The 25,351-nt window shown below is 38.1% G+C and overlaps 1 protein-coding gene across 2 annotated transcripts in view; it reads right to left on the reverse strand.

Annotated features, from left to right (window-relative positions):
• Positions 1-25,351, reverse strand: part of CHAF1A (chromatin assembly factor 1 subunit A) — a 61,614-nt gene that overhangs the window by 3,839 nt on the left and 32,424 nt on the right. Inside the window, exons 5-14 of one of the 2 annotated variants that reach the window (XM_069086797.1) lie at positions 22,560-22,789; positions 22,113-22,173; positions 20,930-20,998; positions 20,063-20,289; positions 18,999-19,167; positions 18,544-18,624; positions 18,264-18,356; positions 9,071-9,329; positions 7,049-7,539; positions 3,635-3,731 (exon numbers count right to left, since the gene is read on the reverse strand). In XM_069086797.1, the coding sequence (XP_068942898.1) occupies positions 3,635-3,731; positions 7,049-7,539; positions 9,071-9,329; positions 18,264-18,356; positions 18,544-18,624; positions 18,999-19,167; positions 20,063-20,289; positions 20,930-20,998; positions 22,113-22,173; positions 22,560-22,789 (1,777 nt within the window). The remainder of the gene's footprint in view (positions 1-3,634; positions 3,732-7,048; positions 7,540-9,070; positions 9,330-18,263; positions 18,357-18,543; positions 18,625-18,998; positions 19,168-20,062; positions 20,290-20,929; positions 20,999-22,112; positions 22,174-22,559; positions 22,790-25,351) is intronic. The other variant, XM_069086798.1, reaches the window with a different exon arrangement.

A 25,351-nucleotide genomic window follows, 5' to 3' on the forward strand; every position in this document is an offset into this window, starting at 1 on the left:
GTTTTGGTTCAAAGAAGGAATAACAAACACACTAAGTTGGGTAAAGAAATCTATCTTAGCCTATAAGGAAGTAAGAGGGGAAAGGGAAAAGAAAAGGGAGGTAGGGGCAGTATATTTGAGGAGGGGGTAGTCAGAAGCAAAATTCTGGTGAATAGGGAGACAAGGTGAAAGGAGAAAGAGAGAGAGAAGTATAAACAGGAAAATATGATGGATGGAGGGAAATACACAATTCGTAATCATAACTGTGAATGGGATAAACTCTTCCATAAAATGGGAGCAGAGAGCAGAGTGGATTAAAAACCAAAATCCTACAACATGTTATTTACAAGAAACACATCTGAAGCAGAGAGACACATACAGAGTAAGGTAAAAGGCTGGAGGAGAATATATTATGTTTCAGTTGAAGTAAAAAAGGGAGGGGTAGCAATCCTGATCTCAGAGAAGGCAAAAGAAAAAATAGATCTAATTAAAAGAGACAAGGAAGGAAACTACATCTTGTTAAAAGGTACCACAGACAATGAAGTAATATCAATACTAAATCCATATGCACCAAATGATATGGCATCCAAATTCTTACAGAAGGGAGTTACAGGAAGAGATAGCAAAACTATACTAGTAAGGGACCTCAACCTCCCCCTCTTTGAACTAGATAAATCTAACCACAAAATACACAAGAAGTTAAGGAGCTGAACATAATTCCTAGTATGTATCAGTGCCATGTTTGCTGAGAAAAAGGTATATTCCTTCTATCCCTATTCAGTTTTCTCCAGAGGTCAGTCATATCTAACTTTTCTAAAGTTCTATGTAATTTATACTAGGAATGCAGGGCTAATTTAATATTAGAAAAACTATTGGCATAATTGACCCTATCAGTAACAAACCAACAGAAATCCTATGATTATCTCAGTAGATGCAGAAAAAGCTTCTGACGAAATACAGCACCCCTTCCAATTAAAAAAAAAAAGAGAGCACAGGAATAAATGGAATTTTCCTTAGAATAATAAGTAGTATCTACCTAAAACCATCAGCAAACATTATCTATAATGGGGACATGACAGAAGCCTTCCCAATAAGATCAGGGGTGAAGTAAGGATGCCCATTATCAGCACTACTATTCAATACCATATTAGAAATGTTAGCTTAAGCAATAACAGAAGAAAAAGAAACTGAAGGAATTAGAATTAAGCAATGAGGAAACAAACATTCTTTGCATACAATATGTTGGTATACTTAGAGAATCCTAGAGAATCTACCAAAATACTAGTTGAAATAATTAACTTTAGCAAAGTTGTAGGATATAAAATAAACCCACATAAATCATTAGCATTTCTATATATTACCAACAAAGCTCAAGCAACAAGAGATAGAGAAATTCCATTCAAAATAACTGTAGAATATAAAGTATTTGGTAACCTACTTGCCAAGACAAACCCAGGAACTATATGAACACAATCATAAAACACTTCTTCACACAAATAAAGTCAGATCTAAACAACTGGAAAAATATCAATTGCTCATGGGTAGGTCAAGCTAACATAATAAAAATGACAATTCTACCTAAGTTATTTTTTTTTAAAGCAATCGGGGTTAAGTAACTTGCTCAAGGGTACACGGCCAGTTATTTCTGGGTGTGGTGCTGAGTATCTGAGCCCGGATTTGATCCAGGTCATCCCAACACTGGAGCCGGTGCTCTTACTTGCTGAGCCACCTGGCCGCCCCAGTTAATTTACTTATTCAGTGCCATAACAATCAAACTACCAAAAATTATTTTATGGAGCTAAAAAAAAAATAACAAATTTCACCTATAAGAACAAAAGGTCAAGAAAATCAAGGAAATTAATGAAAAAAATGCAAAGGAAGGTGACCTAGTCATACTAGATCTAAAACTAAATTATAAAGCAGCAATCATAAAACTATTTGGTACTGGCTAAGAAACTGATTGGTGGATCAGTGAAATAGATTAGATGCATAAAACATACTAGTAAACAACTATAGTTATCTACTGTTTGATAAACCCAAAGACCCCAGCTTCTGGGATAAGAACTCACTACTTGACATAAACTGCTGGGAAAACTAGAAAATAGTATGGCAGAAACTAGGCATTGACCAACATCTCACACATCACATACAAAGATAAGGTCAAAATGAGTACATGATTTAGACATAAAGAGTAATACCATAAGCAAATTAGGAGAGCATAAATAGTTTACCTGTCAGACCTATGGAGAAGGGAAGAATTTATGACCAAACAGGAGATAGAATACATTATGAAATATAAAATGGATAATTTAATTTAAAAGGTTTTGCACCAACAAAACCAACACAACCAAAATTAGAAGGAAAGCAGAAAGATGGAAAACAATTTTTATAGCAAGTGTTTCTGATGAAGGCCTCATTTCTCAGATACATAGAGAACTGAGTTAAATTTGTAAGAATATAAGTCATTCCCCATTGATAAACGGTTAAAAGATAGGAACAATTTTCAGACAAAGAAATCAAAGTTAAGGGGCGGCTAGGTGGTGCAGTGAATTGAGTACCGGCCTTGGAATCAGGAGGACCTGAGTTCAAATCTGAGCTCAAACACTTAACACAAAAAGCTAGCCATGTGACCTTAGACAAGTCACTTAACCCCAACTGCCCTACAAAACAACAAAAAAAACAAAGTTATCTATAGTCATATGAAAAAATGCTCTAAATCATTATTGATTAGAGAAATGCAAATTAAAACAACTCTGAGGTATCACCTCACACCTATCATAGTGGCTAATATGACAGAAAAGGAAAATGGTAAATGCTGGAGAAGATGTGGGAAAATTGGAACACTAATGCAATGTTGGTGGAGTTGTGAACTGATCCAAACATTCTGGAGAGCAATTTGGAGCTATGCTGAAAGGGCTATAAAACTGTGCATACATACCCTTTGATCCAGCACTATCACTACTAGATCTGTATCCCAAAGAGATCATAAAAAAGGGAAAAGGACCTAATGTATAAAAATATTTATAGCAGTTATTTTTGTGGTGGCAAAGAATTGGAAATTGAGGGAACACTCATCAATTGGGGAGTAACTGAACAAGTTGTGGTATATGAATGTAATGGAATACTATTCTGCTATGAGAAATGAGGAGCAGACAGACTTCATGGAAAGACTTGCACGAATTGATGCTGAGTGAAGTGAGCAGAACCAGGAAAACACTGTACACAGTAACAGCAACACTGCATGATTATCAATGATGACTGACTTATCTCTTCTCAGCAATACAATGATCGAAGACAATTCCAAAAGACTCATGATGGAAAATGCTATCCACATCCACAAAAAGAATTATGGAGACTGAATGCAGATCAAAGCATAGTATTTTCACGTTTTTTGTGACGTTTCCCTTTTGTTATATTCTTTTACATGACTAATGTGGAAATGTTTCCATGATTACACATGTATAACCTATATCAGATTGCTTGCCATCTTGGGGAGAGGCTATGGGGAGGGGGGGTGAAAAAATTTGGAACTCAATCTTATAAAAAATGAACATTGAAAACATCTTTACATGAAATTGGAAAAAATAAAATACTAAATATTTACCAAAAAAATTAGAAAAGAGAAATAATAGCTTAAAGTTCTAATTCTTCTCACCTCCACTGACTGGGATATCTATAATCATGCATTCAGTGTCATCATCCTCCTCTTCTTCAGTGTCTGCCTGGAATCCATCCATTTCCACAGTTTCAACCTAAAGCATCCAATGAGATTTATCTTATAACAGAAACAACAAAACTGACATGGGGGTGGGCAGAACATTTCCTTGTAAAAGGAGAGAGTAGCCAGAGAAAAGGGACCACTGGACATGTCAGGAAAATATTATATTATTTACAAAAATTAAAATTTTAGTGAAGTGTAGCAAAATGAGAACTGGGTCTCCAGTCAAAAGACCAGGGTTTGAATCTGAGCTTGGCTACATGAAAGCTGTGTGACTATGGACAAACTACTCTCATATAAGTTTCATTTTCTTCATCTACAAAACATGGGGGTTGGACTAGATGACCTTTAAAGACACAGCTCTATCTACAATCCTATGACCCTATCTACCCATTATTAACTCGGGACACCGAAGGTTTTCTCCATTCCACAATTAGTCATCAGAGTAGGCCTTCTTCAGGGAAGTATTATTACACATAACAGTTACAAGATTTTAATTTCAATTGTCCTAAAAAGCACAATAATTTAGTTCTTTTTTTTTAACATAAAACAATTTTGAACAGTGGTCATGACTTTCTCATCAGACCTAAACTTTGTAACTTCTAAGAATTTGGTGATTAAATAGGTAGTTGGGATCATAATATCATTGTAGGCTTATTACAAATTACAAATTCCTGATATTCAATTTTAGACAAACTGATTATACTCTTCTATTTACCATTTGCACAACATGCTTTTTGTTTGTTTTTTTTCATGTAGAGGATGATTGGCCTTTGCTGATTATCATACTTCAGTTAATTTTACACATGGGAATACTAAAATGGATAGAATGAGAGAAAAAAAACGAAGAATATCCAAAATCACCTTACTGTGTTTATGAATATCTTCCCTGCTCCCTCCCCCCACCAAAAAAAAATACACAACTGTTTTTAGGTGCATTTAACAAAGGTATTAAAGGTTATGGTAAATGTTAAGTACATGCTGAGTTCAAACTCCCCCGTCTTTTTTTTTGTTTGTTTTTTGGAGGGGGGAAGGCAGGGCAATTGGGGTTAAGTGACTTGCCCAAAGTCACACAGCTAGTAAGTGTTAAGCGTCTGAGGCCGGTTTGAACTCAGGTCCTCCTGACTCCAGGGCCAGTGCTCTATTCACTGTGTCACCTAGCTAACCCCGAGTTCAGACCTCTTACAGAAAAATTTTATATGTATGTTTACCATGTGTGATAGTAATGGCAATTAAAGATTCCCCTGTATTGGCTTGGTTTTCAAATTGATTGTGTTAAAACCCAGAGCTTGTTAATCCCACCTGTGGGATGGACTTTTTGATGTGAAAAGAAAGTCCTGAACTGGGAGGAGCTGGTGACGTAGATTTGGAGAGACAAGAGAGGCGGAAGATCTTTTTGGAAGCAGCACCTCGTGGAGAGAGAGAGACTAAGAGAATTGCTGGTGGCCGCTTTGAATTGCCCTGGACTTTAGAGACCTGCCCCCTGAGCTGCCAAGGACTGAGGAGACATGGCTGTTTTGCTGGTACTTTGTCTGTCTGTTTTGATGTTATTTTGCCAGATTTGTCCACTGGTGAAAGACAGTCCTTTTGTTGAAGAAGTCCTGGAACCTGGCTGTTCACTAAGAAGCCCTGAGACTGTCCTGTAGACAAAGAGTGAATACTGTCCACTGGTGAAGGACAGTGCTGTTGTTGCAGGGGTCTGGGAGCCTTTCTGTTGGTTCAGAAGCCCTGAAGAAGGATTTTCTTGTTGTATGTTTACAGAAATCCTGGGAGAGGGTTTTGCTAACGTTTTCAGGGGTTCTAGGACTGTTCTACAGACAGAGGATGAATTAATGAAGGGACTGGCAATGTATCTTGTGGCCTTGCTAAGCCTTGTCTCCCCAGGAACTAAGATTGCTGAGAACTTGGCTCGTGTCAAGATGAAGCAAAGACCTCCATTTGGGTATTAAGTGCTGTGCTTAAAATTGATGTAACTCTGGGGTAGATTCAATTGTGATCCAGGGGTGGGTAACTTTTGACCTTATGTTTGGAAACTAATCTCCATTTGAGAAGAGGGACTTTGTGGTGGATTAAATTAAGGTATAGCCTAGGGGTGGAGAAGTTTTTAGAACAGAGACTTTGTAATTGATTGAATGATTGGAAGGTCCTGGGGTGGGGTAGTCCTTGGAGATTATTTAATCACACTTAGTAAATGCTGTATTTGGAATGATGTCATGTTTTGATCTTCTCAGTTCTTGGTTTGTCACTGAATAAAATGGAGAGCACCTATGCTGGTATTTTGAACCTGGGAAGTTGCCTTTCCTTGGCATTATATTACACCATGTAAAGTACTATAATTAACTTTTAAACAAATGGATCAGAATTTACACACAGAATGAGTGATTCTCCCTTCAAGGCTACCCAGTCTAACAATACTGTCACTGCCCAAAACATTTTGGAAACTCCTCTTCTGGAATTGCCTTTGGAGTTTGTAGGACATGCTTGAGCCTTCTTAATGTTGTCAACTCTCCAGCTTTTAAAGGTAGATTTAATTTCTAGAAAAATATCTAAAGAATTTAGAGCTAAATTTTGTGAAGTTGAGGAAGGAAAATGTTTGGTAATACAATTTATTGGAATCCGTCCAGATGATTGCTACCAGGTTGGTGAAGACTGAATAGGATGATGGCATCATAAAGACTGATAGAAAGAAGTGAGTGTGTTTAGTTTTCAGAAGATTTAGGTGGGTAGAAGATAATGAAGGATTATATATTATTATAATGAAGGACTGTTTTCTTGGAGGCAGAATTTAGCTCACTACAGGGAAAAGTTCCTAAAAACTAGATCTGCCCATAAGTATGATGAACTACCCTGTAAGGGAATGAGCTCTCCATGAGTAGTCTTACATTTGTTGGGAATGCTGTAGAATGGATGCCTGTTCAGGTATGGGTTGATAATATTAGATGACCTCAGAGGTCAATTCAGTATTGAGACTCTTCAATTCTGAAAAACTTGACTTGCTATATGGACTGATTCATGTTTAGTTAATCAGTTTTCAGCGTAGTGGGAACATTATAGGAATGAGTTCTCAGAAACTGAGTTTAGGAACACAATGATATAGCTTTCACAGATATCTAAGATCTTTAACCTTCCAATAAGGACTGATTTCTGAAAATTCAAAAGCAGGATCCTTTTCCCCTTTTAGGACAACAAGAGGCTAGTAGCCTTACTCGTCTTTTCAAACCCTGCCTCCAGTGTCAATCCCCAAAGCTTTATTCAGTACCCATGTATAATGCACATATTATATTATTAAGTGTTGCTGTCCTTCTTCTTTTGGGAAAGAGACAACCAGGATGCTCCCAAGGGAACTCTCACCTGTTCATCATGCCTTGGCTTCTTCATGAAATGAGTGATGGACATACTGCCTGTGTTCTTTCTCTTTAGTGAGACTGGGGTAGTCTGTGTGGGTCCCAGGCTTAGCCCACTGCCATTGTCCTCTTTAGTAGCAGATGGGACCTGAGTGATGTAGTTCCATTGGCAAGGCACAGGTAAATGCTCTTGGTCAAAGCTCTTGAGCACTTCCAAGTGAACATACCAACACATCCTGAAATCTGGTCTTTTCTCATACACTGAGTTCTCAGAAATGATTCGCTTTAGTCTAGCTTTGGAAGGTATAGCAGCATCCTCATTAGCAGTTGGAGTCTGTGGCCGGGAAGTACTTGGACTTGTAGGGCTAGCCGTGCCACTATCAGGACTGCCAGTGTCCTTACTGAACAATCCTTGACGGCAGCACTCCTGGAATTCTTGAATGATCACTTTACTTCCATTCACATTCCCATGCAATAATGGGAGTAACTGTTCCAAGACTAGTAAGGAGAAAAAAAAAATAATTTATAATGAATGGCGGTAAAATATAATATGCATGAACTGGGGCCCTGTTTGAGAGACTGTGATGGATAGTTACTTTTTAGTAACAAGACTTAAGATCTTGTGCAGAGTGGAAAGAACACTGTGTTTAGAACTTGTAGACCTGGGTCTAAATCGAGGATCAGTTACTTACTAGCTGTGCATCCAAGAACAACAATCTCTCTAGGCCTCATTTTCTTCCAAAAATGAAGACATCATTGGCCCTATCTACCTTTACAGTGTTAGTATGAGGCAGATACTCTGTAAATAGTTCAACAATTTATGTGTAAGTTACAATTACTGCTAATACGCAGTTGAAAGAATTCTGTAGAAAAAGGAGAGAAACTTCATTGCTAAAAAATTTAAGACTGAAATCACACATTTGCAAAATTTAATCTTATAATCTCTTATATTAATGCCCAAGATAAACTATACATACTAAAGATGAAAATTGGAGTGTGGCTTGGGGGAAAGGGGCTGGACTTTGGGTCAAAGGCATCCTGGATTCAATCCCACTTCTGACACTTAGTAGCTATGTGACTAATGGACAGGTCCTACCCTTTCCCGTCTGCCCTGGGCCCCTCCCCTCCCAGGGCATTCCCTTTTGAATTATCTCCCATTTCTAATGTATATTTCTCCTAGGTACATAGTTGTTTGCATATTATCTCCTCACTTGACAAGGAGTTCCTTAAAGGCACAGATTGTATTTTTGCTTTTCTTTATCTCCAGCTCTTAGCACAGTGCCTGGCCATAGCAGGCACTACATAAATAAATGCTTGTTGACTTGACATGTTGTCTCTCCCATACAATGTAAGCTCCCCGAGGGCCCTATTTCATTTTTATCCCCAGCATCCATCATTTGACAATGTTTGGTTCAGTAGGGTGATTGTTTGCTGAGTAATTGTCACCAGCCAGTCCCTGGCTATTCCCGGGGTTCCTCCAATGAGTTCCATATCAATGTGGAAAGAGCACCAAATTTGGTATCAGAGAACTTCTGCTGAAGTCTAATATGACTTTGGATAAGTCACTTACCATCTCTGATCCTGTTTCCTTATCTATAAAATAAAGCTCTACACATTTATACGAGGCGTCTTCTATGCCCAAACATATTTCCTCAACTCCACTTCAACATCTTCCCCTTCCTTAAGGTTCGAGTGCCACCTTCTCTGTGAAGCCCTCCATGGTTTCCTGATTTTACTTAACAATCATTCCCTCTTCAAATTACTTTTGTCTACTATTTGAGTCAATGCTATATTCTTCCAATATAATATAAACTCCCTGAGGGGAGACTGTTTGCCTGTCTTTATATCCCAACACTTGGTATAATGGCTACCACAAAGGAGGCGTTGAATAAATGTTCTGGTCTGAACTGGACTTAATGGTTGCTAATATCCCTTACAACACTAAGTCCTATAACTACAGGACTCTGTGCAGGTGGGAAGACCTGCCTTTGGTTTCTCATGCCATTCCCACCCTAAATTCAGAGCTTACTCTGTCGATCCCTTTTCTCTCTTTTGTTGGCCTTCGGTGTGTGCTCCTCCTCTGGAATGACTGTGTCCAGAATACAAGCTGTGAATTGCTGCAACACTTTTAGATCTGAACTGGCATTACTGTTCTTCTCGCCTTCCCAGATGCAGCCAATTTTCACTGGCTGGAGCACACGAAACCTCTTCCCCTTCGCTAACAACTCATCCCATTCCTTTGCCTTCAGCTTTTGACGAACCTTGTGATTTTCCGAATCTGCACCCTCCTGCAAACCGAGAAAGAGAGACATGGTCAAATGTTCCAACCTTAACTAGAGCTCTTTCTTTTTTTTTAAGGTATTGCTTGATGTATTATGAGGTATAGCAACTATCTTATATTTATTCTTAATTTCAGGCCTTTGCTTCTATAAGTTTACTTCTTTCTGAATTCAAGAGAGGCAGAGTCAAGATGGTAGAGTAGTAGAAAGAAGTACAGCCTAGTTCCCTAACCCATACCTACTCCACAAAGATTTAGAAAACACACTAGCCTGATTTCTGATTAGGAAATCCAAGAAAAAAATCATAGTGAGTAGTTTTTCCGGAGACAGATACAGAGGACTGAGTCTGGCCAGAAATGTGACACACATGGAGCATTCCCATGCCCTAGGACTGAAAGACAGCTGAGAACAGGCACTGGGTAGGAACCTTCCAAGCAGGAAGAAATGCCAGAGGATCAATGAACTAGCACAGGATGCAGGAATAAGTGACATTTGGCAACTCGTACTCACTACCCAATTCCAATTCACAGATCTAGGGGAGACTAAGGAGCAGACCTATACCTAGGCCCAGGTGGAAGGGAGGAGTAATCATGGTGGGGGGGGGGGGGCCCTACCTGTATATAGAGTGAGGAACAAGTTCAAAATCAGTCACCCTGAACCTGCAAAATCCTCTAGCAAGCTAATAATCACTGGCTCCAGAAGTGGTCTACTGAGACTTCTAAGTAAGGACAAACTGACAGATCCAAACCTGGGTTGGAACCTTGCAGAGCTCAGACCTGAAGGGCAATGACCAGACTACCCCTGGATCACAGATCCTTTGGGAGCACTGAAAGCTTGCAGGTTTCACTGAGTTGTGAAAAGCAGTAGAAGGTCACAAGAGGACAGAAGTTCAGCCCAGACAATCCCCCGGAAGTGCAGAGTGTCCAACCTTAACATAAAGTCTAAAGTCAAGAAGAAGACTAGAAGAATGAACAAACAAATAAACAGTCCCACCATAAAGAACTATTGCAACAACAGGAAAGCTCAAGACACAAATCCAGAAAAGAATGACTTGAAATCTACAAGCAAAGCCTCAAAGAAAAATGCAGCTTGGGCACAAATCCAGCCAGAATTCCTGCAAGAGCTAAAGAGTTTAAAAAAGAACTAAAAATTATTTTTAAAATGAAATGAGGGGGGTGGGGCAAAGATGGCAGAGTAGCAGCACAAACTTGGCGTGAGCTCCCACTCCAATCACTTCTAATACATGTAAAAAAAATGACTCTAAACAAACTTTAAAGAAATAGAACCCACAAAGTGACAGAGAGAAACAAATCTCCCACTGAAGGCAGGCCGACAGGAAGGGCCTATCGCACAAGGCTGGGAGCCTAGCTCAATGCCATATGAGTCCTGTGGATCTAGCCCCAGGGCAGCCCCAACCAGGAGGCCAGAGCAAACTTCAGGAGAGTGAATCACCAGCAGATGTGGTAGTTTCCAGAATTCTCAAACCACAAACACCAAAAAGAAAGGAAAAGGTTAGTGTGGAACTCTGTTGGAATGGGGGGGAAGGGGAATGGAAGAAGAGTGTGGTCTGGCCCCTGCCCTGGCAAGAAGAAGCTGTCAAGGCACAGTGGCTGAGCAGCCCCACCACGTAGCTGCCTCAGGAGCTCTTGGCCTACAGATTATAGGGGGACCAAGCGACCATTTAGAGGGTAATCGCTCTTGCTTTAACCTGCTTGGATCTGGATTGTGGTCTTGGGTGGTAGTCCTGGGGTGTGTGGCCAGTGTGCCAAAGTTTGTGGGAGCTGCTGAGAGGACACCCTCCTAATAGCTCTGGCAGCTACGAAAACCCCAGTGATTTGGGACAAAGTTCTCTCCATTCTGGAAGCAGAGTTCTACTTTGGCAAAGAGCTCAAAAGTCAAGTAATTGGCTGGCAATATGAGTGAGGAGAGGAAGCACAAACAGACCACAGAATCCTTTTTTGGGGACAAAAAGGATCAAAGCATGGAACAGGAGGAAGACAGCAAAGTCAGAACTCCTGCATCAAAAGCCTCCAAGAAAAATATGAATTGGTTACAGGCCACGGAGGAGCTCAAGAAGGATTTTGAAAATCAAGTAAGAGAAGTGGAGGAAAAATTGGGAAAAGAAATGAGAATGGTGCAAGAAAATCATGAAAAGCAAGTCAACAGCCTGCTAAAGGAGACTCAAAAATACACGGAAGAAAATAACACCTTAAAAAATAAACTAACTCAAATGGCAAAAAAGGCCCAAAAAGCCAGCAAGGAAAAAAGCCAGCCTTAAACTCACTGAAGAGAATTAACTTCTTCAAAATCAGATTAGAGCAACTGGAAGCTAATGACTTTATGAGAAATCAAAATACTATAAAACAGATTCAAACAAATGAAAAAATAGAAGGCAATGTGAAATATCTCATTGGAAAAACCACTGACCTGGAAAATAGATCCAGAAAAGATAATTTTAAAATTACTGCCTGAAAGCCATAATCAAAAAAAAGAACCAAGAAATCATCCTTCAAGGAATTCTCAAGGAAAACTGCCCTGACATTCTAGAACTAGAGGGCAAAATAGAAATTGAAAGAATTCACCGATCGCCTCTTGAAAAAGATCCCAAAAAGAAAACTAGGAATGTTATAGCCAAATTCCAGAGTTCCCAGGTCAAGGAGAAAATAGTGCAAGCAGTCAGGAAGAAACAATTGGGAGTACTGTGGAAACACAATCAGGATAACACAAGACCTAGCAGCTTCTACATTAAGGGATCAAAGGGCTTGGAATATGATATTCTGGAGGTCAAAAGAACTAGGATTAAAACCAAGAATTACTTACCCAGCAAAACTGAGTATAATGCTATAGAGGAAAATAAGGTCATTCAATGAAACAGTATTTTCAAGCATTCTTGATGAAAAAAACAGAGCTGAACAGAAAATCTGACTTTCAACTATAGAAGCAAGAGAAGCTGAGAGAAGGTAAACAGGAAAAAGAAATCATAAGGAATTTATTAAAGTTGAACTATTTACATTCCTACATGGAAGAATGATAATTGTAATTCATAAGACTTTTCTCGGTATGAGGATAGTTGAAGGAAATATATATGTATACATACATATATATGCATGTATAGGAGGGCGTATGTGTATATAAATATATGTATGAATGTGGGCATATGTATGTTCATGTATACATAGACACAGGGCACAGGATGAGTGGAATATGAAGGGATGATATCTAAAAAATAAAATCAAGAGGTAAGAGAGGAATTTATTGGGAGAAGGAGAAAGAGAGAGATAGATCAGGGTAAATTATCTCATATAAAAGAGGCAAAAGAGGGGCAGCTAGGTGGTGCAGTGAATAGAGCACTGTCCCTGGAGTCAGGAGAACCTGAATTCAAATCCAGCCTCAGACACTTAACACACAGACACACAAACTAGCCATGTGACCTTGGGCAAGTCACTTAACCCCAATTACCCTCTTAGAAAAAGGCAAAAAAAAAATAGGCAAGAGAAAACTGTTACAATGGAGGGGAAGAGCAGGAAGGTGAAAGGAAATGGGACAACTGTATTCTCATTGAATTTGGCTTAAAAGAGGGAATAGCATACACACTCAATTGGGTATCTTACCCTACAGGAAAATAGGAGGCTAGGGGATAAGATGGGGGATGATAGAAAGGAGGGCAGATTGGGGGAGAGGGTAGTTAGAAGGAAACATTTTTGAAAAGGGATAGGATCAAAGGAGAAAATAGAATAAGTAGGCGGCATCATAGGATGGAGGGAAATACAGTTAGTCTTTCACAATATAACTACTATGGAGATAGTTTGGATAACTACACATGTACAACCTATATTGAATTGCTTATCTTCCCAATGGGAGCGGGTGAGGAGGCAAGAAGGAAAAAAATCTAGAACTCAAAGTTTTAAAAACAAATGTTAAAAAATAATTTGCCAGGTTTTTTTTTTTACATGCAACTGGGAAACAAAGTAGACAGGCACTGGGGTATAGAAATCCATCTTACCTTACTAGAAAGTTAAGGGAGTGATGGGGGAGGATATGAGAGAGAACAGATTGGGGGAAGGGGTCAGTAGGCTCGCTATTTTGGGGTGGGGGTAGGGGAAACACAGGGAGAAAAAACTGTAACTCAAATCTTGTAGAAATGAATGTTGAAAACTAAAAATAAATTTTAAAATAAAAAATTTTTTAAAATAAAATAAAATGAAGTGGTAGAGAAAAAAATGGGAAAAGAAAGGAGAGCTATGTAAAAAAATGTGAAAATAAAATTAACAACTTGGAACAAGGAGTATTCAAAAACCTTGCCCAAAATTATAAGCTCCTTGAGGATAAGGACTATCTTTTGTCTAGTTGTGTATCCCCAGTGCTTAGCACAAGTGCCTGACACTTAGCAGACCCTTAATAAATGTTTACTGACTGAAAATTAGAATTGACCAAATAGAAGCTAATGATTCAACAAGAGATCAAGAAATATAAAAGTCAAAACACTGGGGAAAAAAATGGAGGAAAAACATGAGACATCACAGCAAAACAAACTCTATGCCCATCAACACCTGAAAGAAACTCCAAAATGAAAATTCCCAGGAATACTGTAGCCAAAATGCAGGTCAAAGAAAAAAATATTCCAAGAACTCATAAAGAATTTGAGTATTAAGGAGCCACAGTCATGATCACACAAGATTTAACACTCATTATTATAAGGGAGTGGGGAGATTGGAACATGATATTGGGGAAGGCAAAAATTCAGGCTTACAAAGCAAGAATAATTTATGAAGCAAAACTGAGTATAATCTTACAAGGAGGGAAATGAACCTTTAATGAGAGGAATTCCAAACATTCCTGATGCAAAGTCCAGAGCTGAGTTGAAATTAAAGAGAACACTGGCCCCTCTCTTTCCTTGACTAGGACTATACTGAGAAGTCTGACCAATTTCTTAAGGGTCAGAATTCTTCGTAACAACAAAGTTATGAACATGTGAGATCAGAAGAGTAGATGGTAATGAAAAATAAGAAAGCTTGGAAGATGGATGTATTTAAAGGGAACAGATAATACATATTCCTTTAGATATGCTGAACTTGAAATGTCCATTGTACATCAAGTTTGAAATGTACAGTAGGTAGCTAGAGCTTAGAAAGAGAAAATGACTAAGTACATAGATCCGTAAGTCATCAAATAATAAAATTCATGGAAGCTGATAAGATCACTAAGTGAGAGAATATACAGAGAAAAAAGAGAAGGCAGATTAGGACAAAGTCTAATCCCTACCTTATTTTACAGTTTAAGGAAGTAATTTACTCAAGGTCACACAACTAAAAATTAGTGATTAAACTGGAACTAGAATACAAGACTTACAATTCCCAGTTAAGGGCTCTTTCTATTATGCCATGCTACCTCTCCTAATTTATTTTTCATCAGTTTTTAAAAATGAAAGCTGGAAACTATAGGACTACTGATTTTGATGTTCAATGGATCTTTATTTGTATCCCAATGACAAATTTAAGTACAGAAATCAAAATTTACTTCAAAAATTTTGTGACATTTGAGATGGCTCAGGCGAAGTAATTTACTTCAGAAAAGAATTTTGAGCCGAACCTTTACATAGTCATCATTAAAATGGAATACTATTATAACATAAGAAATTATAAAAGGGACAATTCAGAGAAACTGGGGGAAAATTATATGAACAGATTCAGAGCGAAAGTGAGCAGGACCAGGAGAATAATTTATGCAATGGCAGGAATATCATAAAGATAAACAACTGGGGCGGAGTCAAGATGGCGGAGTAGAAACAGGACTTCACTGAGACTCTGGCTTCCACCTCCCCAATTCATGTAAAAGAGGACTCTGAACAAACTTTGGAGCTACTGAACCCACAAAATGACACAAAGAAGCTAACCATCTGCTGAGGACAGCCTGGCAGGCCGGCAGGAATCAATCAGCCAGCCCAACTCTGGGAGCTGAGCCCAGACCCATGCTGAGGTTTTAGCCCCAGGGTGGGCCTGACCAACCACTGGCTGAAGGAACTCCAGACCACCAGCAGCTGTGGCCATTTCCAGAATTATCAACACATAGATGCTAAGGACAAAGTGAAAGGTCAGTGTAGTGTGGAATTTGGGATCCAGTAGTTGGGAGTGCGTTGGCCTTTATCCCCTGGAGGGAGAAGCTGCTGAGGGCTGTAGCTCAGCCGCTGCCAAGTTGCAGCTTCAGCTCCTGGCCTGCAGAGTGTAGGGGGAACAAGTGACGAGTTTGAGGGGTAATCACTCTTGCTTTAACCTGCTTGGATCTGGATTGAGGTCGAGAGTGGCGGTCCTGGTGTGAGTGACCAGCTTGCCAGAACGTGTGGAGGCTTCAGAGAGGGCACCCAACTAATAGCTCCAGCAGCTGAGAAAACCCTAGCATTTGGTACAAAGCTCCCCTGTCTGGTAGCAGAGTCCTACTGTGGCAAAAAACCCAAAACTCAAGTAATTGAGTGGCAAAATTAGCAGGCAAAGGAAGCAAACCAAGCAAAGCAATCCAACATTAGACTTCTATTTTGGGGACAAAAAGGATCAAAGCATGGAACAGGAGGAAGACAGTGAAGTCAGAACTCCTGTACCAAAAGCTTCCAAGAAAAATACAAGCTGGTTACAGGCCACAGGGGACCTTAAGAAGCAAGTAAGAGAAGTGGAGGAAAAATTGAGAAGAGAAATGAGAACGATGCAAGAAAATTATGAAATGAAAGTCAGCAGCCTGACTGAAGAAAATAACACCTTAAAAAATAGACAAACTCAAATGGCAAAAGAGGCTCAAAAAGGCAATGAGAGGAAGAATGCCCTAAAAAGCCAAATTAGCTAGATGGAAAAAGAAAAAAGTTCACTGAAGAGAATCATTCCTTCAGAATTTGATTGGAGCAAATGGAAGCTAGTGACTTTATGAGAAATCAAGATACTATTAAACGGATCCAAACAAATGAAAGAATAAAAGGCAATGTGAAATACCTCATTGGAAAAACCACTGATCTGGAAAATAGATCCAGGAGAGATAATTTAAAAATTATTGGACTATCTGAAAGCCATGATCAAACAAAGAACCTACAAATCATTCTCCAAGAAATTTTCAAGGAAAACTACCCTGATGTTTTAGAACCAGAGGGCAAAAGAGGTTGAAAGAATCCACCAATAACCTCCTGAAAAAGATCCCAGAAAGAAAACTCCTAGAAATATTATAGCCAGGTTCTGAAATTCCCAGATCAAGGAGAGAATATTACAAGCAGCCAGGAAGAAACAATTTGAATATTGTGGAAACACAATCAGGATAACACAGGATCTGGCAGCTTCTACACTGAGGGATTGAAGGGCTTGGAATATGATATTCCGGAGGTCAAAGGAGCTGGGATTAAAACCAAGAGTCACCTACCCAGCAAAACTGAGTATCATGTTTCAGGGGAAAATATGGTCATTCAGTGGAATGACTTTCAAGCATTCTTGATGAAAAAACCAAAGTTGAATAGAAAATGTGACATTCAGATAACAAGAAGCAAGAGAAGCATGAGAAGGTCAACAGGGAAAAGAAATCATAAGGCACTTATCAAAGTTGAACTATTTACATTCCTACATGGAAAAACGATAATTGTAACTGATTAAACTTTTCTTAGTATGAAAACAGTTGAAGGGAATATAAATATATATATGTGTGTGTGTGTATATATATGTATATGTCTACATAGGAGGGTATGTGGGCATATGAATACATATGTGAATATGTATACATATGTTTACAGGTATACATAGAGGGCACAGGACCAATTTAATAGGAAGGGATGATACTTTAAAGGTGAAATTAAGAGGTGAGAGGAATATAACGAGAGGAGATGGGGAGAGACAGAATGGGGTAAACTATCTCATATAGAAGAGGCAAGGGAAAATGGTTACAATGGAGGGGAAGAACAGGAAGGCAAAGAGGCAAAACTTTATTCTCATTGAATTTGGCTCAGGGAGGGAATGACATACATACTAAATAGGGTATCTCACCCTACAGGAGAGAAGGGGGAAAGGGGATGAGAGGAGGGATGATGGAAGGGAGGGCAGGCTGGGGGGAGGGAAATTGGAAGCACCCACTTTTGAAAAGGGACAGGATCAAAGTAGACAATAGAACAAGTGGGAGGTGGGATAGAAGGGAAGGAAATATAGTCAGTCTTTTACAATATATGTACTATGGTAATGTTTTGCATAGCTACACATGTACAACCTATACTGAACTGCTTATCTTGCCAGTAAGGGTGGGTGACAAGGGAGGAAGGGAAATGAATCTGGAATTCAAAGTTTTAAAATCAAATGTTTAAAAATATATAAATACAATTGTTAATACTATTTTACATGTAATTGGGAAATAAGATACACAGGCATTGGGGCATAGAGATCCACCATGCCCTACTGGAAGTCAAAGGGGGCATGGGAGAAGATATGAGAAAGAGCAGATTGGAGGAGGGGATATCCTGTGGGACCACTGTTTTGGGGTGGTGGGTAGAGGAAAAATAGAGAAAAAATTTGTAACTCAAAATCTGGTGGAAATGAATGATGTAAACCAGAAGTTAATAAAGCATTTGAAAAATAAAATAAAATAAAAATAATAAAAAATAATTTTTAAAAAAGATAAACAACTTTGAAAGACGTGAGAATCCTGATTAATGCAACGATCAACCACGATTTCAGAGGATTAGTGATGAAACATTATACCAACATCTGAAAAAGAGGTGATAGACAAAGGGTGCAGATAGAGACATGTATTTATGTAAGTCTAACAATGGGATTTGTTTTGTTTAAATATTAGTATCTGTTAAAAAGGTTTTGTTTTTCTTTCTTTTTCAATGGGGGGAGGTAGAAAGGAGAGGAAATATTTTGTTAACTGAAGAAATTTTTTCAAAATTTCAAACCTCATAGTTATCACTAATAATTATTAAAAACTCACTTCAGTCACTCCTTCATCCTCAGATAAGTATCCATGAGGCACAAAAAAGCCATCATCATCATCTTCATCCTCACCCCCTTCATCCTCATCATCCTAAGGAGGAAAAAATAATTAAATTAATTTTTTTGGTACACTGTGCCTTTGGCAAAACTGAAGGAAGAAACACCATTAACTGTTTTATATAAATAGGATCGATAGGCATGAATCTCATCAAACTAGTTTAGACTGATTTTGAAGCTGTCTCTTGAGAACTCTTGTAAATTTCCAGAGCTGTTTTTACCTCCTCACTATGAGAGAGGGACTCTCCCGGCTCTTCTTCTTCCCATTCCTCGTCACTATCTATTTCGTAGTCCAACAGCTTCTAAAAAAATGAACCAAAGTCAATGAACCAAGTACTTCACCCTAATGGTTATCTTAGATATAACAATCAATGCACTATGTATTAAAATTATGCATCTTAACCTCATACTAGATTTTAAGCTCTCTGAAGACAGGGATAATAGGATCGTAAGATTTAAAGAATCACGTCTTAGATAAATTTTACAAATTCAGCATGAGAACATCATTTTGTGTATAGTAGGTGATAAACATTTGTTTTGTTATAGAGATGAATGAGAATAGAAAAGATAAACTAAAACATCTGAAAAATCAAAGAAATTTCTAACAAGACTAAATAAGATAGCAAGATATAAACACACACAATCAGAACACCAAGCAACTTTAGAAACTGCTTACAATATCTTTAGACCAGGGGTTGCGTGGACGGATGGCTGAGGTCTTCTTGTTCCAGGTACCCCAGTATGCAGGTCGGTGGTTCTCAGAAAACTGCAGGAGCTTCATTCTCCCAAATTTCCTCCTTTCAGGAACATCACTGACTTTGCCACTCTCCACTATTACTACATCACTGTTGAGTGAAAGATTGAATTGAGAAATTCATCACATACAAAACTGGTGCTATGGAGAGGCCTTGACCATCATTTAAGAGGCAAGAACCTCCCTTCAAGTGAATAAATTACAATAATTCTAAAAAGATTTGCCCCAATTAGAAATGTACAAACACCTCCAACTAAAGACAAAGTTTCTGTATAGTCTCAAAGGAACACTGCCCTTTCTGCCATAAATACACTGGATATTTTTATAGAATCACAAAAAATCAGAACTGGAAGGGGCAAGTCATCAAGTCCAACCCCTGAGATTCCAGATGAGGAAACCAAGACTCTGACTTGCCATAACATTATGAGGGAGGTGCTATTATTGTTCTCATTGTACAGATTACGAAACTGAAATCCATAGAGACTAAGTGACTTGCACAAGATTCCACAGCTTGTGAGTGTCTGAAGTGAGACTGGAGCCTAGGGCTTCCTGACTCCAAATACAGTATGTACCCACTATGATGCCCTGCCTCTCTACACTACCTAAACCAACACCCCCTTATTTTAGAGTGAAGGAAGCAGAACTCTAGAGATTAAGCAATTTATCCCTAGATAATAAAATCGTTTCACTCTCAAATTTGCAGATGAGAAAAATGAGGGTCAAAGTAAAACAACTTGCCGAGGGTCACAGAATTAAAATTAAGATAACTGCTAATTCTATTATATTACACTGCCTCTAGGCTGGCTCATGAATTTACAGAGATACACAATGAACCCAAGAAGAGGAAGGCTTGGCCCAACACCATATAACTTGTCAGTAGTAGCAGAGCTTGATTAGAACCCCAGGTTTCTGACTCCAAGTTCAGCACCACATTACATCAAATTCATAAATAAGAAACAAAAACAACTATCTCCCCAGATACTAACCTGTTGATAGTGTTAGAACTTGGGGCATAAGGCAAGGTGGGTCCAGATTTGTGAGGTTTCCGGCACTTGAGATCTTTCAGAAAATTTAATTCAGAATTTTGGTCCTTAAGAAGTTGGTCAAACTGCTCAGAGAGGTCTTGATCAAAAACCACTCGACAGAGAGGGGCAAGGACCATGTTCTCTTTAATTTCAAAGGGAGCAAACTTCCCACAAGAGCCAGCAAGAGTCTGAAATTAAGAATAAATCTAAAACTGAAATAGCTGATGCAACACATCTTACTACATTAAACACCTTTTAAAATGAAAAGATTATACTTCAAGATATTTGGAATGAATGCTAAAGCCTGACATCTTTACATCTGTAGAATCCGCCTCTTGAACTCTTCACACAAACATAAATATCAATTATTAATGTGTGCATCTCTTCAGTACTATTCTTTCACCACCAGTCTGTAAATTTTAGTATGATGCTTCTATTTGGAACTTCAATAACATTTAAGCATTGATATAGCTTAATGATAGTCTCATATTGTTTATTTTTCTTTCACATGTTAGTTTTGTCCTCCCAGTTAGAAGCCCCTAAATGTAGGAATTATCTTTTTTAATGTCTGTGAATTTAGTAATCACTTAAGATTCTAAATATTTGTTAAGTGACAAGCTTGCCATTTTTGCCTCTTTGAATAGACAAATGAATAACAGATCGTATCTTTCCAATTTGGAGAAATAAAATCTCTGCAGACAGAGATCATATAATGTTGAAATAAAATCTGGTTGTTCAAGAAGATATATTATTTAAGAAGATATATTATCATATTTTTAAAAATGATGAAATAAGAAAAAGCTGAAACTGAAGGAACAAGTTTCTCACCTTGGGGGCTTGTGGGGTCTTTGGTTTCTGAAAGAATCTGGTGATTTCTGCCTTCTCCGCTTTAATGCGCTGTAGTTAATAAAAGATGAAACAAGGTAAGGTGATATGTCTCTCCACATCCATTTTACCATTCAAACAGGTGCCAAAATAATTTTTCTAATGGAAAGGTCTTACCATATTCCTCTGCTCAAAAAACTTTTAGTGACTCTCTGCTGCTTACAAAAGTGTCACAGACCCTAACAAGATAATTATGCTATTAGCTTCTATTTACTAAAAAAATAGTCAGTCAAAAAACACTTATTAAACACCTACTACATGCCAGTCACTGTGTTAAACACTAAGGTTACAACAAAAAGCAAAACACAATTCCTGCTCTCAAGAAGTACACAGTCTAACAGGGAGACAATATGCAAACAACTATGTAAAAATACAGCATATACAGGATAAACCTGCGATAATCACAAAAGGAAGGTACTAAAATTAAAGGGATCTGGGAAAGGCTTCTTATAGAAGTGGGATTTTAGCTGGGACTTGAAGCAAACCAGGGAATACAGGAGATAGAGATGAGGAGGAAGATCATTTCAGACATGGGGGACAACCAAAGAAAATGCCTGGAGTTAGGAGATGGATTGTTGTGTGTGAGGAAAAGCAAGAAGGCCAGTGTCACTGGATAACAAGTACATGGGAGTGAGTAAGGTATAAGAGAGGGGTTGGGGGAGAGAGGTTATGAAGAGCTTCAAATGCCAAAAGAAAATTTATGTTTGGTCTTGGAGGTGACAGAAAACAAATAGTTTTTTGAGGGGGGAGGGAGGTGTGACACAGTCAGATCTGTGCTTTAAGATCATTGTGGCAGCTGAATGGAGGATGAACTGCAGAGGGGAAAAACCTGTGGTAGGGAGACCCACAAGCAGGCTATTGTAATAGTCCAAGTATGAGATGTAAGAACAAGAGAGGAATCAAAGATAACACCTAGATTTTAAGATTGGATGAATGGGAGGACTATAATAGAGAAGTTAGTTAAACAGAAGTATTTTACAGAAAAGAGAATGACTTCTGTTTTGGACTTGTTGGGGTTATGGTGTCTATGTCCAGTTCAAGATGTCCAACAGGCAGTTGGAGATCTGAGTCAGTAGAGAAATTAGTGCTGCACAGGTAGACTTGAGTAATTAGAACAATTATTTACCTTTTCCTCCTCTTTTAACCGTTTCTCTTCTTCCTTCTTTCTTTTCTCTTCAAGTTTAGCCCTATGAGAAAAAGTGATTTTTTAAAAAAATAGACACAAAATTTGCTGAAGGAACACTGTAATCCTGTAAAGAGTACTTTACAATGAAGGTGATCAGAATGGCCAAAGACATTTCCCAGGAAGCCAAAGACAACAGCCTTAGCTTGATAAAGGGGAACAGAGCCCAATGGAACATGAGACTTCTTTTCAACCCTTTCACAAATGGAAACTCAATTTATAACCCAAAGGAAAGAAGAGGAAAGCCTGTAAGGAAAACCAATCTAGTTTTGTTTTCTTAATCCTAGGGTAACAGATATATCCAAACAGTGGACATCACAGAAATTAAATATGAAGAATATGGAAATCAGCTCCTGTCAGTCTAGTATCAGAGGGAAAAGCAACACCTACTCAAGGGCTTCCTGTCTCTCCTTCCTTTTTTCTTCTTTGAGTCTCAGCTTTTCTGCCTTCTCTTTCTCATCTTTCTCCCTCTTCTCTCGCCTTTCCTTCTCCTTCAGTTCTTTCTCTTCCTCTTTCTTCTTCTTGGCTTCCTCCTTGGCTCGCTTGGCCTCTTCTTTCAGCTTCTCCTTTTCTTCCTTTTCTGCCTGTAACTTTAGCTGCTTGTCCAAACGTTCCTTATCCTACAGCCAAATGACAATTTGAGAAGTGAGCTTCAGACAAAACCAAAGGAACAACATGTTTTAATAGAGGCAAGGAAAAGTTAATGAGTGTGTAAGAAAAAGACTCCTCTTCCACTGATATCTCCACACAGACACAGACATCCCCACCACCACCACTGATTTTCCTCCTATTTTGAAAGCATGTCTAAAATAATACTGCATATGATTCTGCTTTTCACTCTTTCAATTAAGATATTAATAGGGCTGCTTTAAAAAATTAGGCCATAAACACTTTTCCTGGTCGGGCCATTCTACTAAGGAAGAACCATGAAGTATGCTACCTCCTTTAGTTTGGGTTTCAAGAACTTAAGGTATATTCATGGACAAATAACTTCCCTTTTATGTGCCTCAACTTCATCTGTAAAATGAACATAATAATCTATGAATTCACAGCATTATTGAGTCAAAAGCACTAAAGGGAAGAAAATAAAGAGCTATTAATACATTAGAATAGTTTATGAAAACTTGTCTCTCCTCCTGGGTACCACAGTCTGAAGAGCAGTATTTACTGTACTTTCTTTAGAAAAGAGGGAAGATAAGACTCTGCTAGGATTTGTTTTTAATGCTTTAAAACATAAAAAATAGGTTATAAAATCTATAAAAAGAAACTACCAACACCATCTTAAAAAACATTTCTTAGATTGTGAAGTGTTAACAGTTAAATTAAGAAAAAAAGGAAAAAAGAAAACTATCAAGTTTCTGAGAGCATAGTAAATTCTACAATAAATAGGTAAAGTGTTTACTTTTATTATTTCTGTATTAGTGGAAAGCATAATGGATTTGGGCTCAGAAAATCAAGATTTGCTCTACCCCTTACTGATCATGCCACTTTGAATAAATAATTTTGCAATTTGGTTTCCTCATCTATTAAACAGGAGAAACAATTCTTTCTCTTAACTACTTAACTTTGGTTGTCAGAAACACATTTAATTGAAAACTAAAGTTGTGTGGGTCTATAAGCTAACGGGATCAAATTAAAGAGACAGATGTTGTCCCAGAAGAGATAATTTCATCCATTTTACAAATAAGGAAATGGAGGCCCAGAAGTTAAACAGACTTGTCTAAGATCATGTAGAATAGCATGGCTGGAATTCAAACCCTGGTCTTCTAACTCTAAATCCAATATGTTTTTACTACACTACATTGCTTTTAATCATGTAAACAATCAACAGCTAGAAACTGATCCCAGGGAGTTCTTAATCCTGTCTGTGTCATAGATTGCCCCCAATTTGGCATTCTATAAATTGGTGAAGCCTATAAATAAATGCCTTCTCATAATGTTTTAAAAGGCTTAAGATCACAAAAGAAAACAATTATACTGAATAGTTATCAAAATATTTTTTAAAAAACAAATTCACAGATCCCAAATTAATATCCCCTGAAGAGGGAGCAAACATTCAGTTAGAACCAAGATGCCCTTTATGAGAATACTCTGAGACAGGCTGGAGCATAAAAAACATTCCAAAAAAAGTACTCCTACTATTTCCTACACACCACAGCTTCCACCCAAAGTCTCCCTTCCCCACCAGAAATTCTAAACAGTAAAACTCAAGAACATTCTCCTGTTATGAGGTGTGTGGATAATGCAAAAAAGTCATGCAGTACCTAGTTTCTGAATCAAGCATCTTGTCCAGCCTGTATAGGTTACTACCTGCATGACTAAGAGTATCTAAATGTTTTCCCCTATTATTATATCACTAACATCAGGAAAACTTTTAGCACTCTTTTAACAACTAGTATAAGAGTTGATCCAGGGAGCTAACAAGAATTCTAAAAGAAAAGGACTGCAAATTATTTGGGGGCACAGCATTATGCATAATTCTTGCTGAAACAGGCCCTACCAAATAAAAGGTTTCAAAACTGTTAAAATATTATACACTTGTGACCTGATATATTAGTTTTTAGTTAGGTATTTGACCATGCTATACTTTAGATTCTAAATAATATATATCAAACTGTATCATGCTACATTTTTTGTCCACTCTGACACAGATTCTACTAGCATATGCAAAACAGACACTTCCCTACAGGCATATCTGTGAAGTTATAGACAAATGTGACAAATAACGAGATTTTTTTGTCTCTGACATACTAGGGACACTTAGCAAACATTAATCTAGATTTAGCAGAAGACTCCTGAGAAAAGTGTTTGTAGTTATCTATAGAAACAAAAAAGTGTGTTAGACATAAGAGGACTAGATTTTTTAGTCAGAGAAACTGAGTTCAAATTTTAGCTCTGTTGTTACCTGTGTGACCTTATGAAAGAAACAACTTTTTAAAGTCTCAACTTTGTTATTAGTAAAAGAAAGGGATTGGACCAGATTATTTCTAAGATACTTTTTCGTTTTAAAACATTATCTTCGGGATACTACAGATTATTGAATAGATATACAGCGGGGCAGGTAAATGGTGCAGTGAGTAGAGCACCAGCCCTGGAGTCAGGAGGATCTAGGTTCAGATCTGGCCTGAGACACGTCACACACACACACACACACACACACACACACACACACACACACACAC

This window comes from Petaurus breviceps, unplaced genomic scaffold (genome assembly GCF_028583685.1).
Source record: "Petaurus breviceps papuanus isolate PSGF00001 unplaced genomic scaffold, PetGlider_PUasm1.0 180, whole genome shotgun sequence".
In the NCBI taxonomy this organism is placed as follows: domain Eukaryota; kingdom Metazoa; phylum Chordata; class Mammalia; order Diprotodontia; family Petauridae; genus Petaurus; species Petaurus breviceps.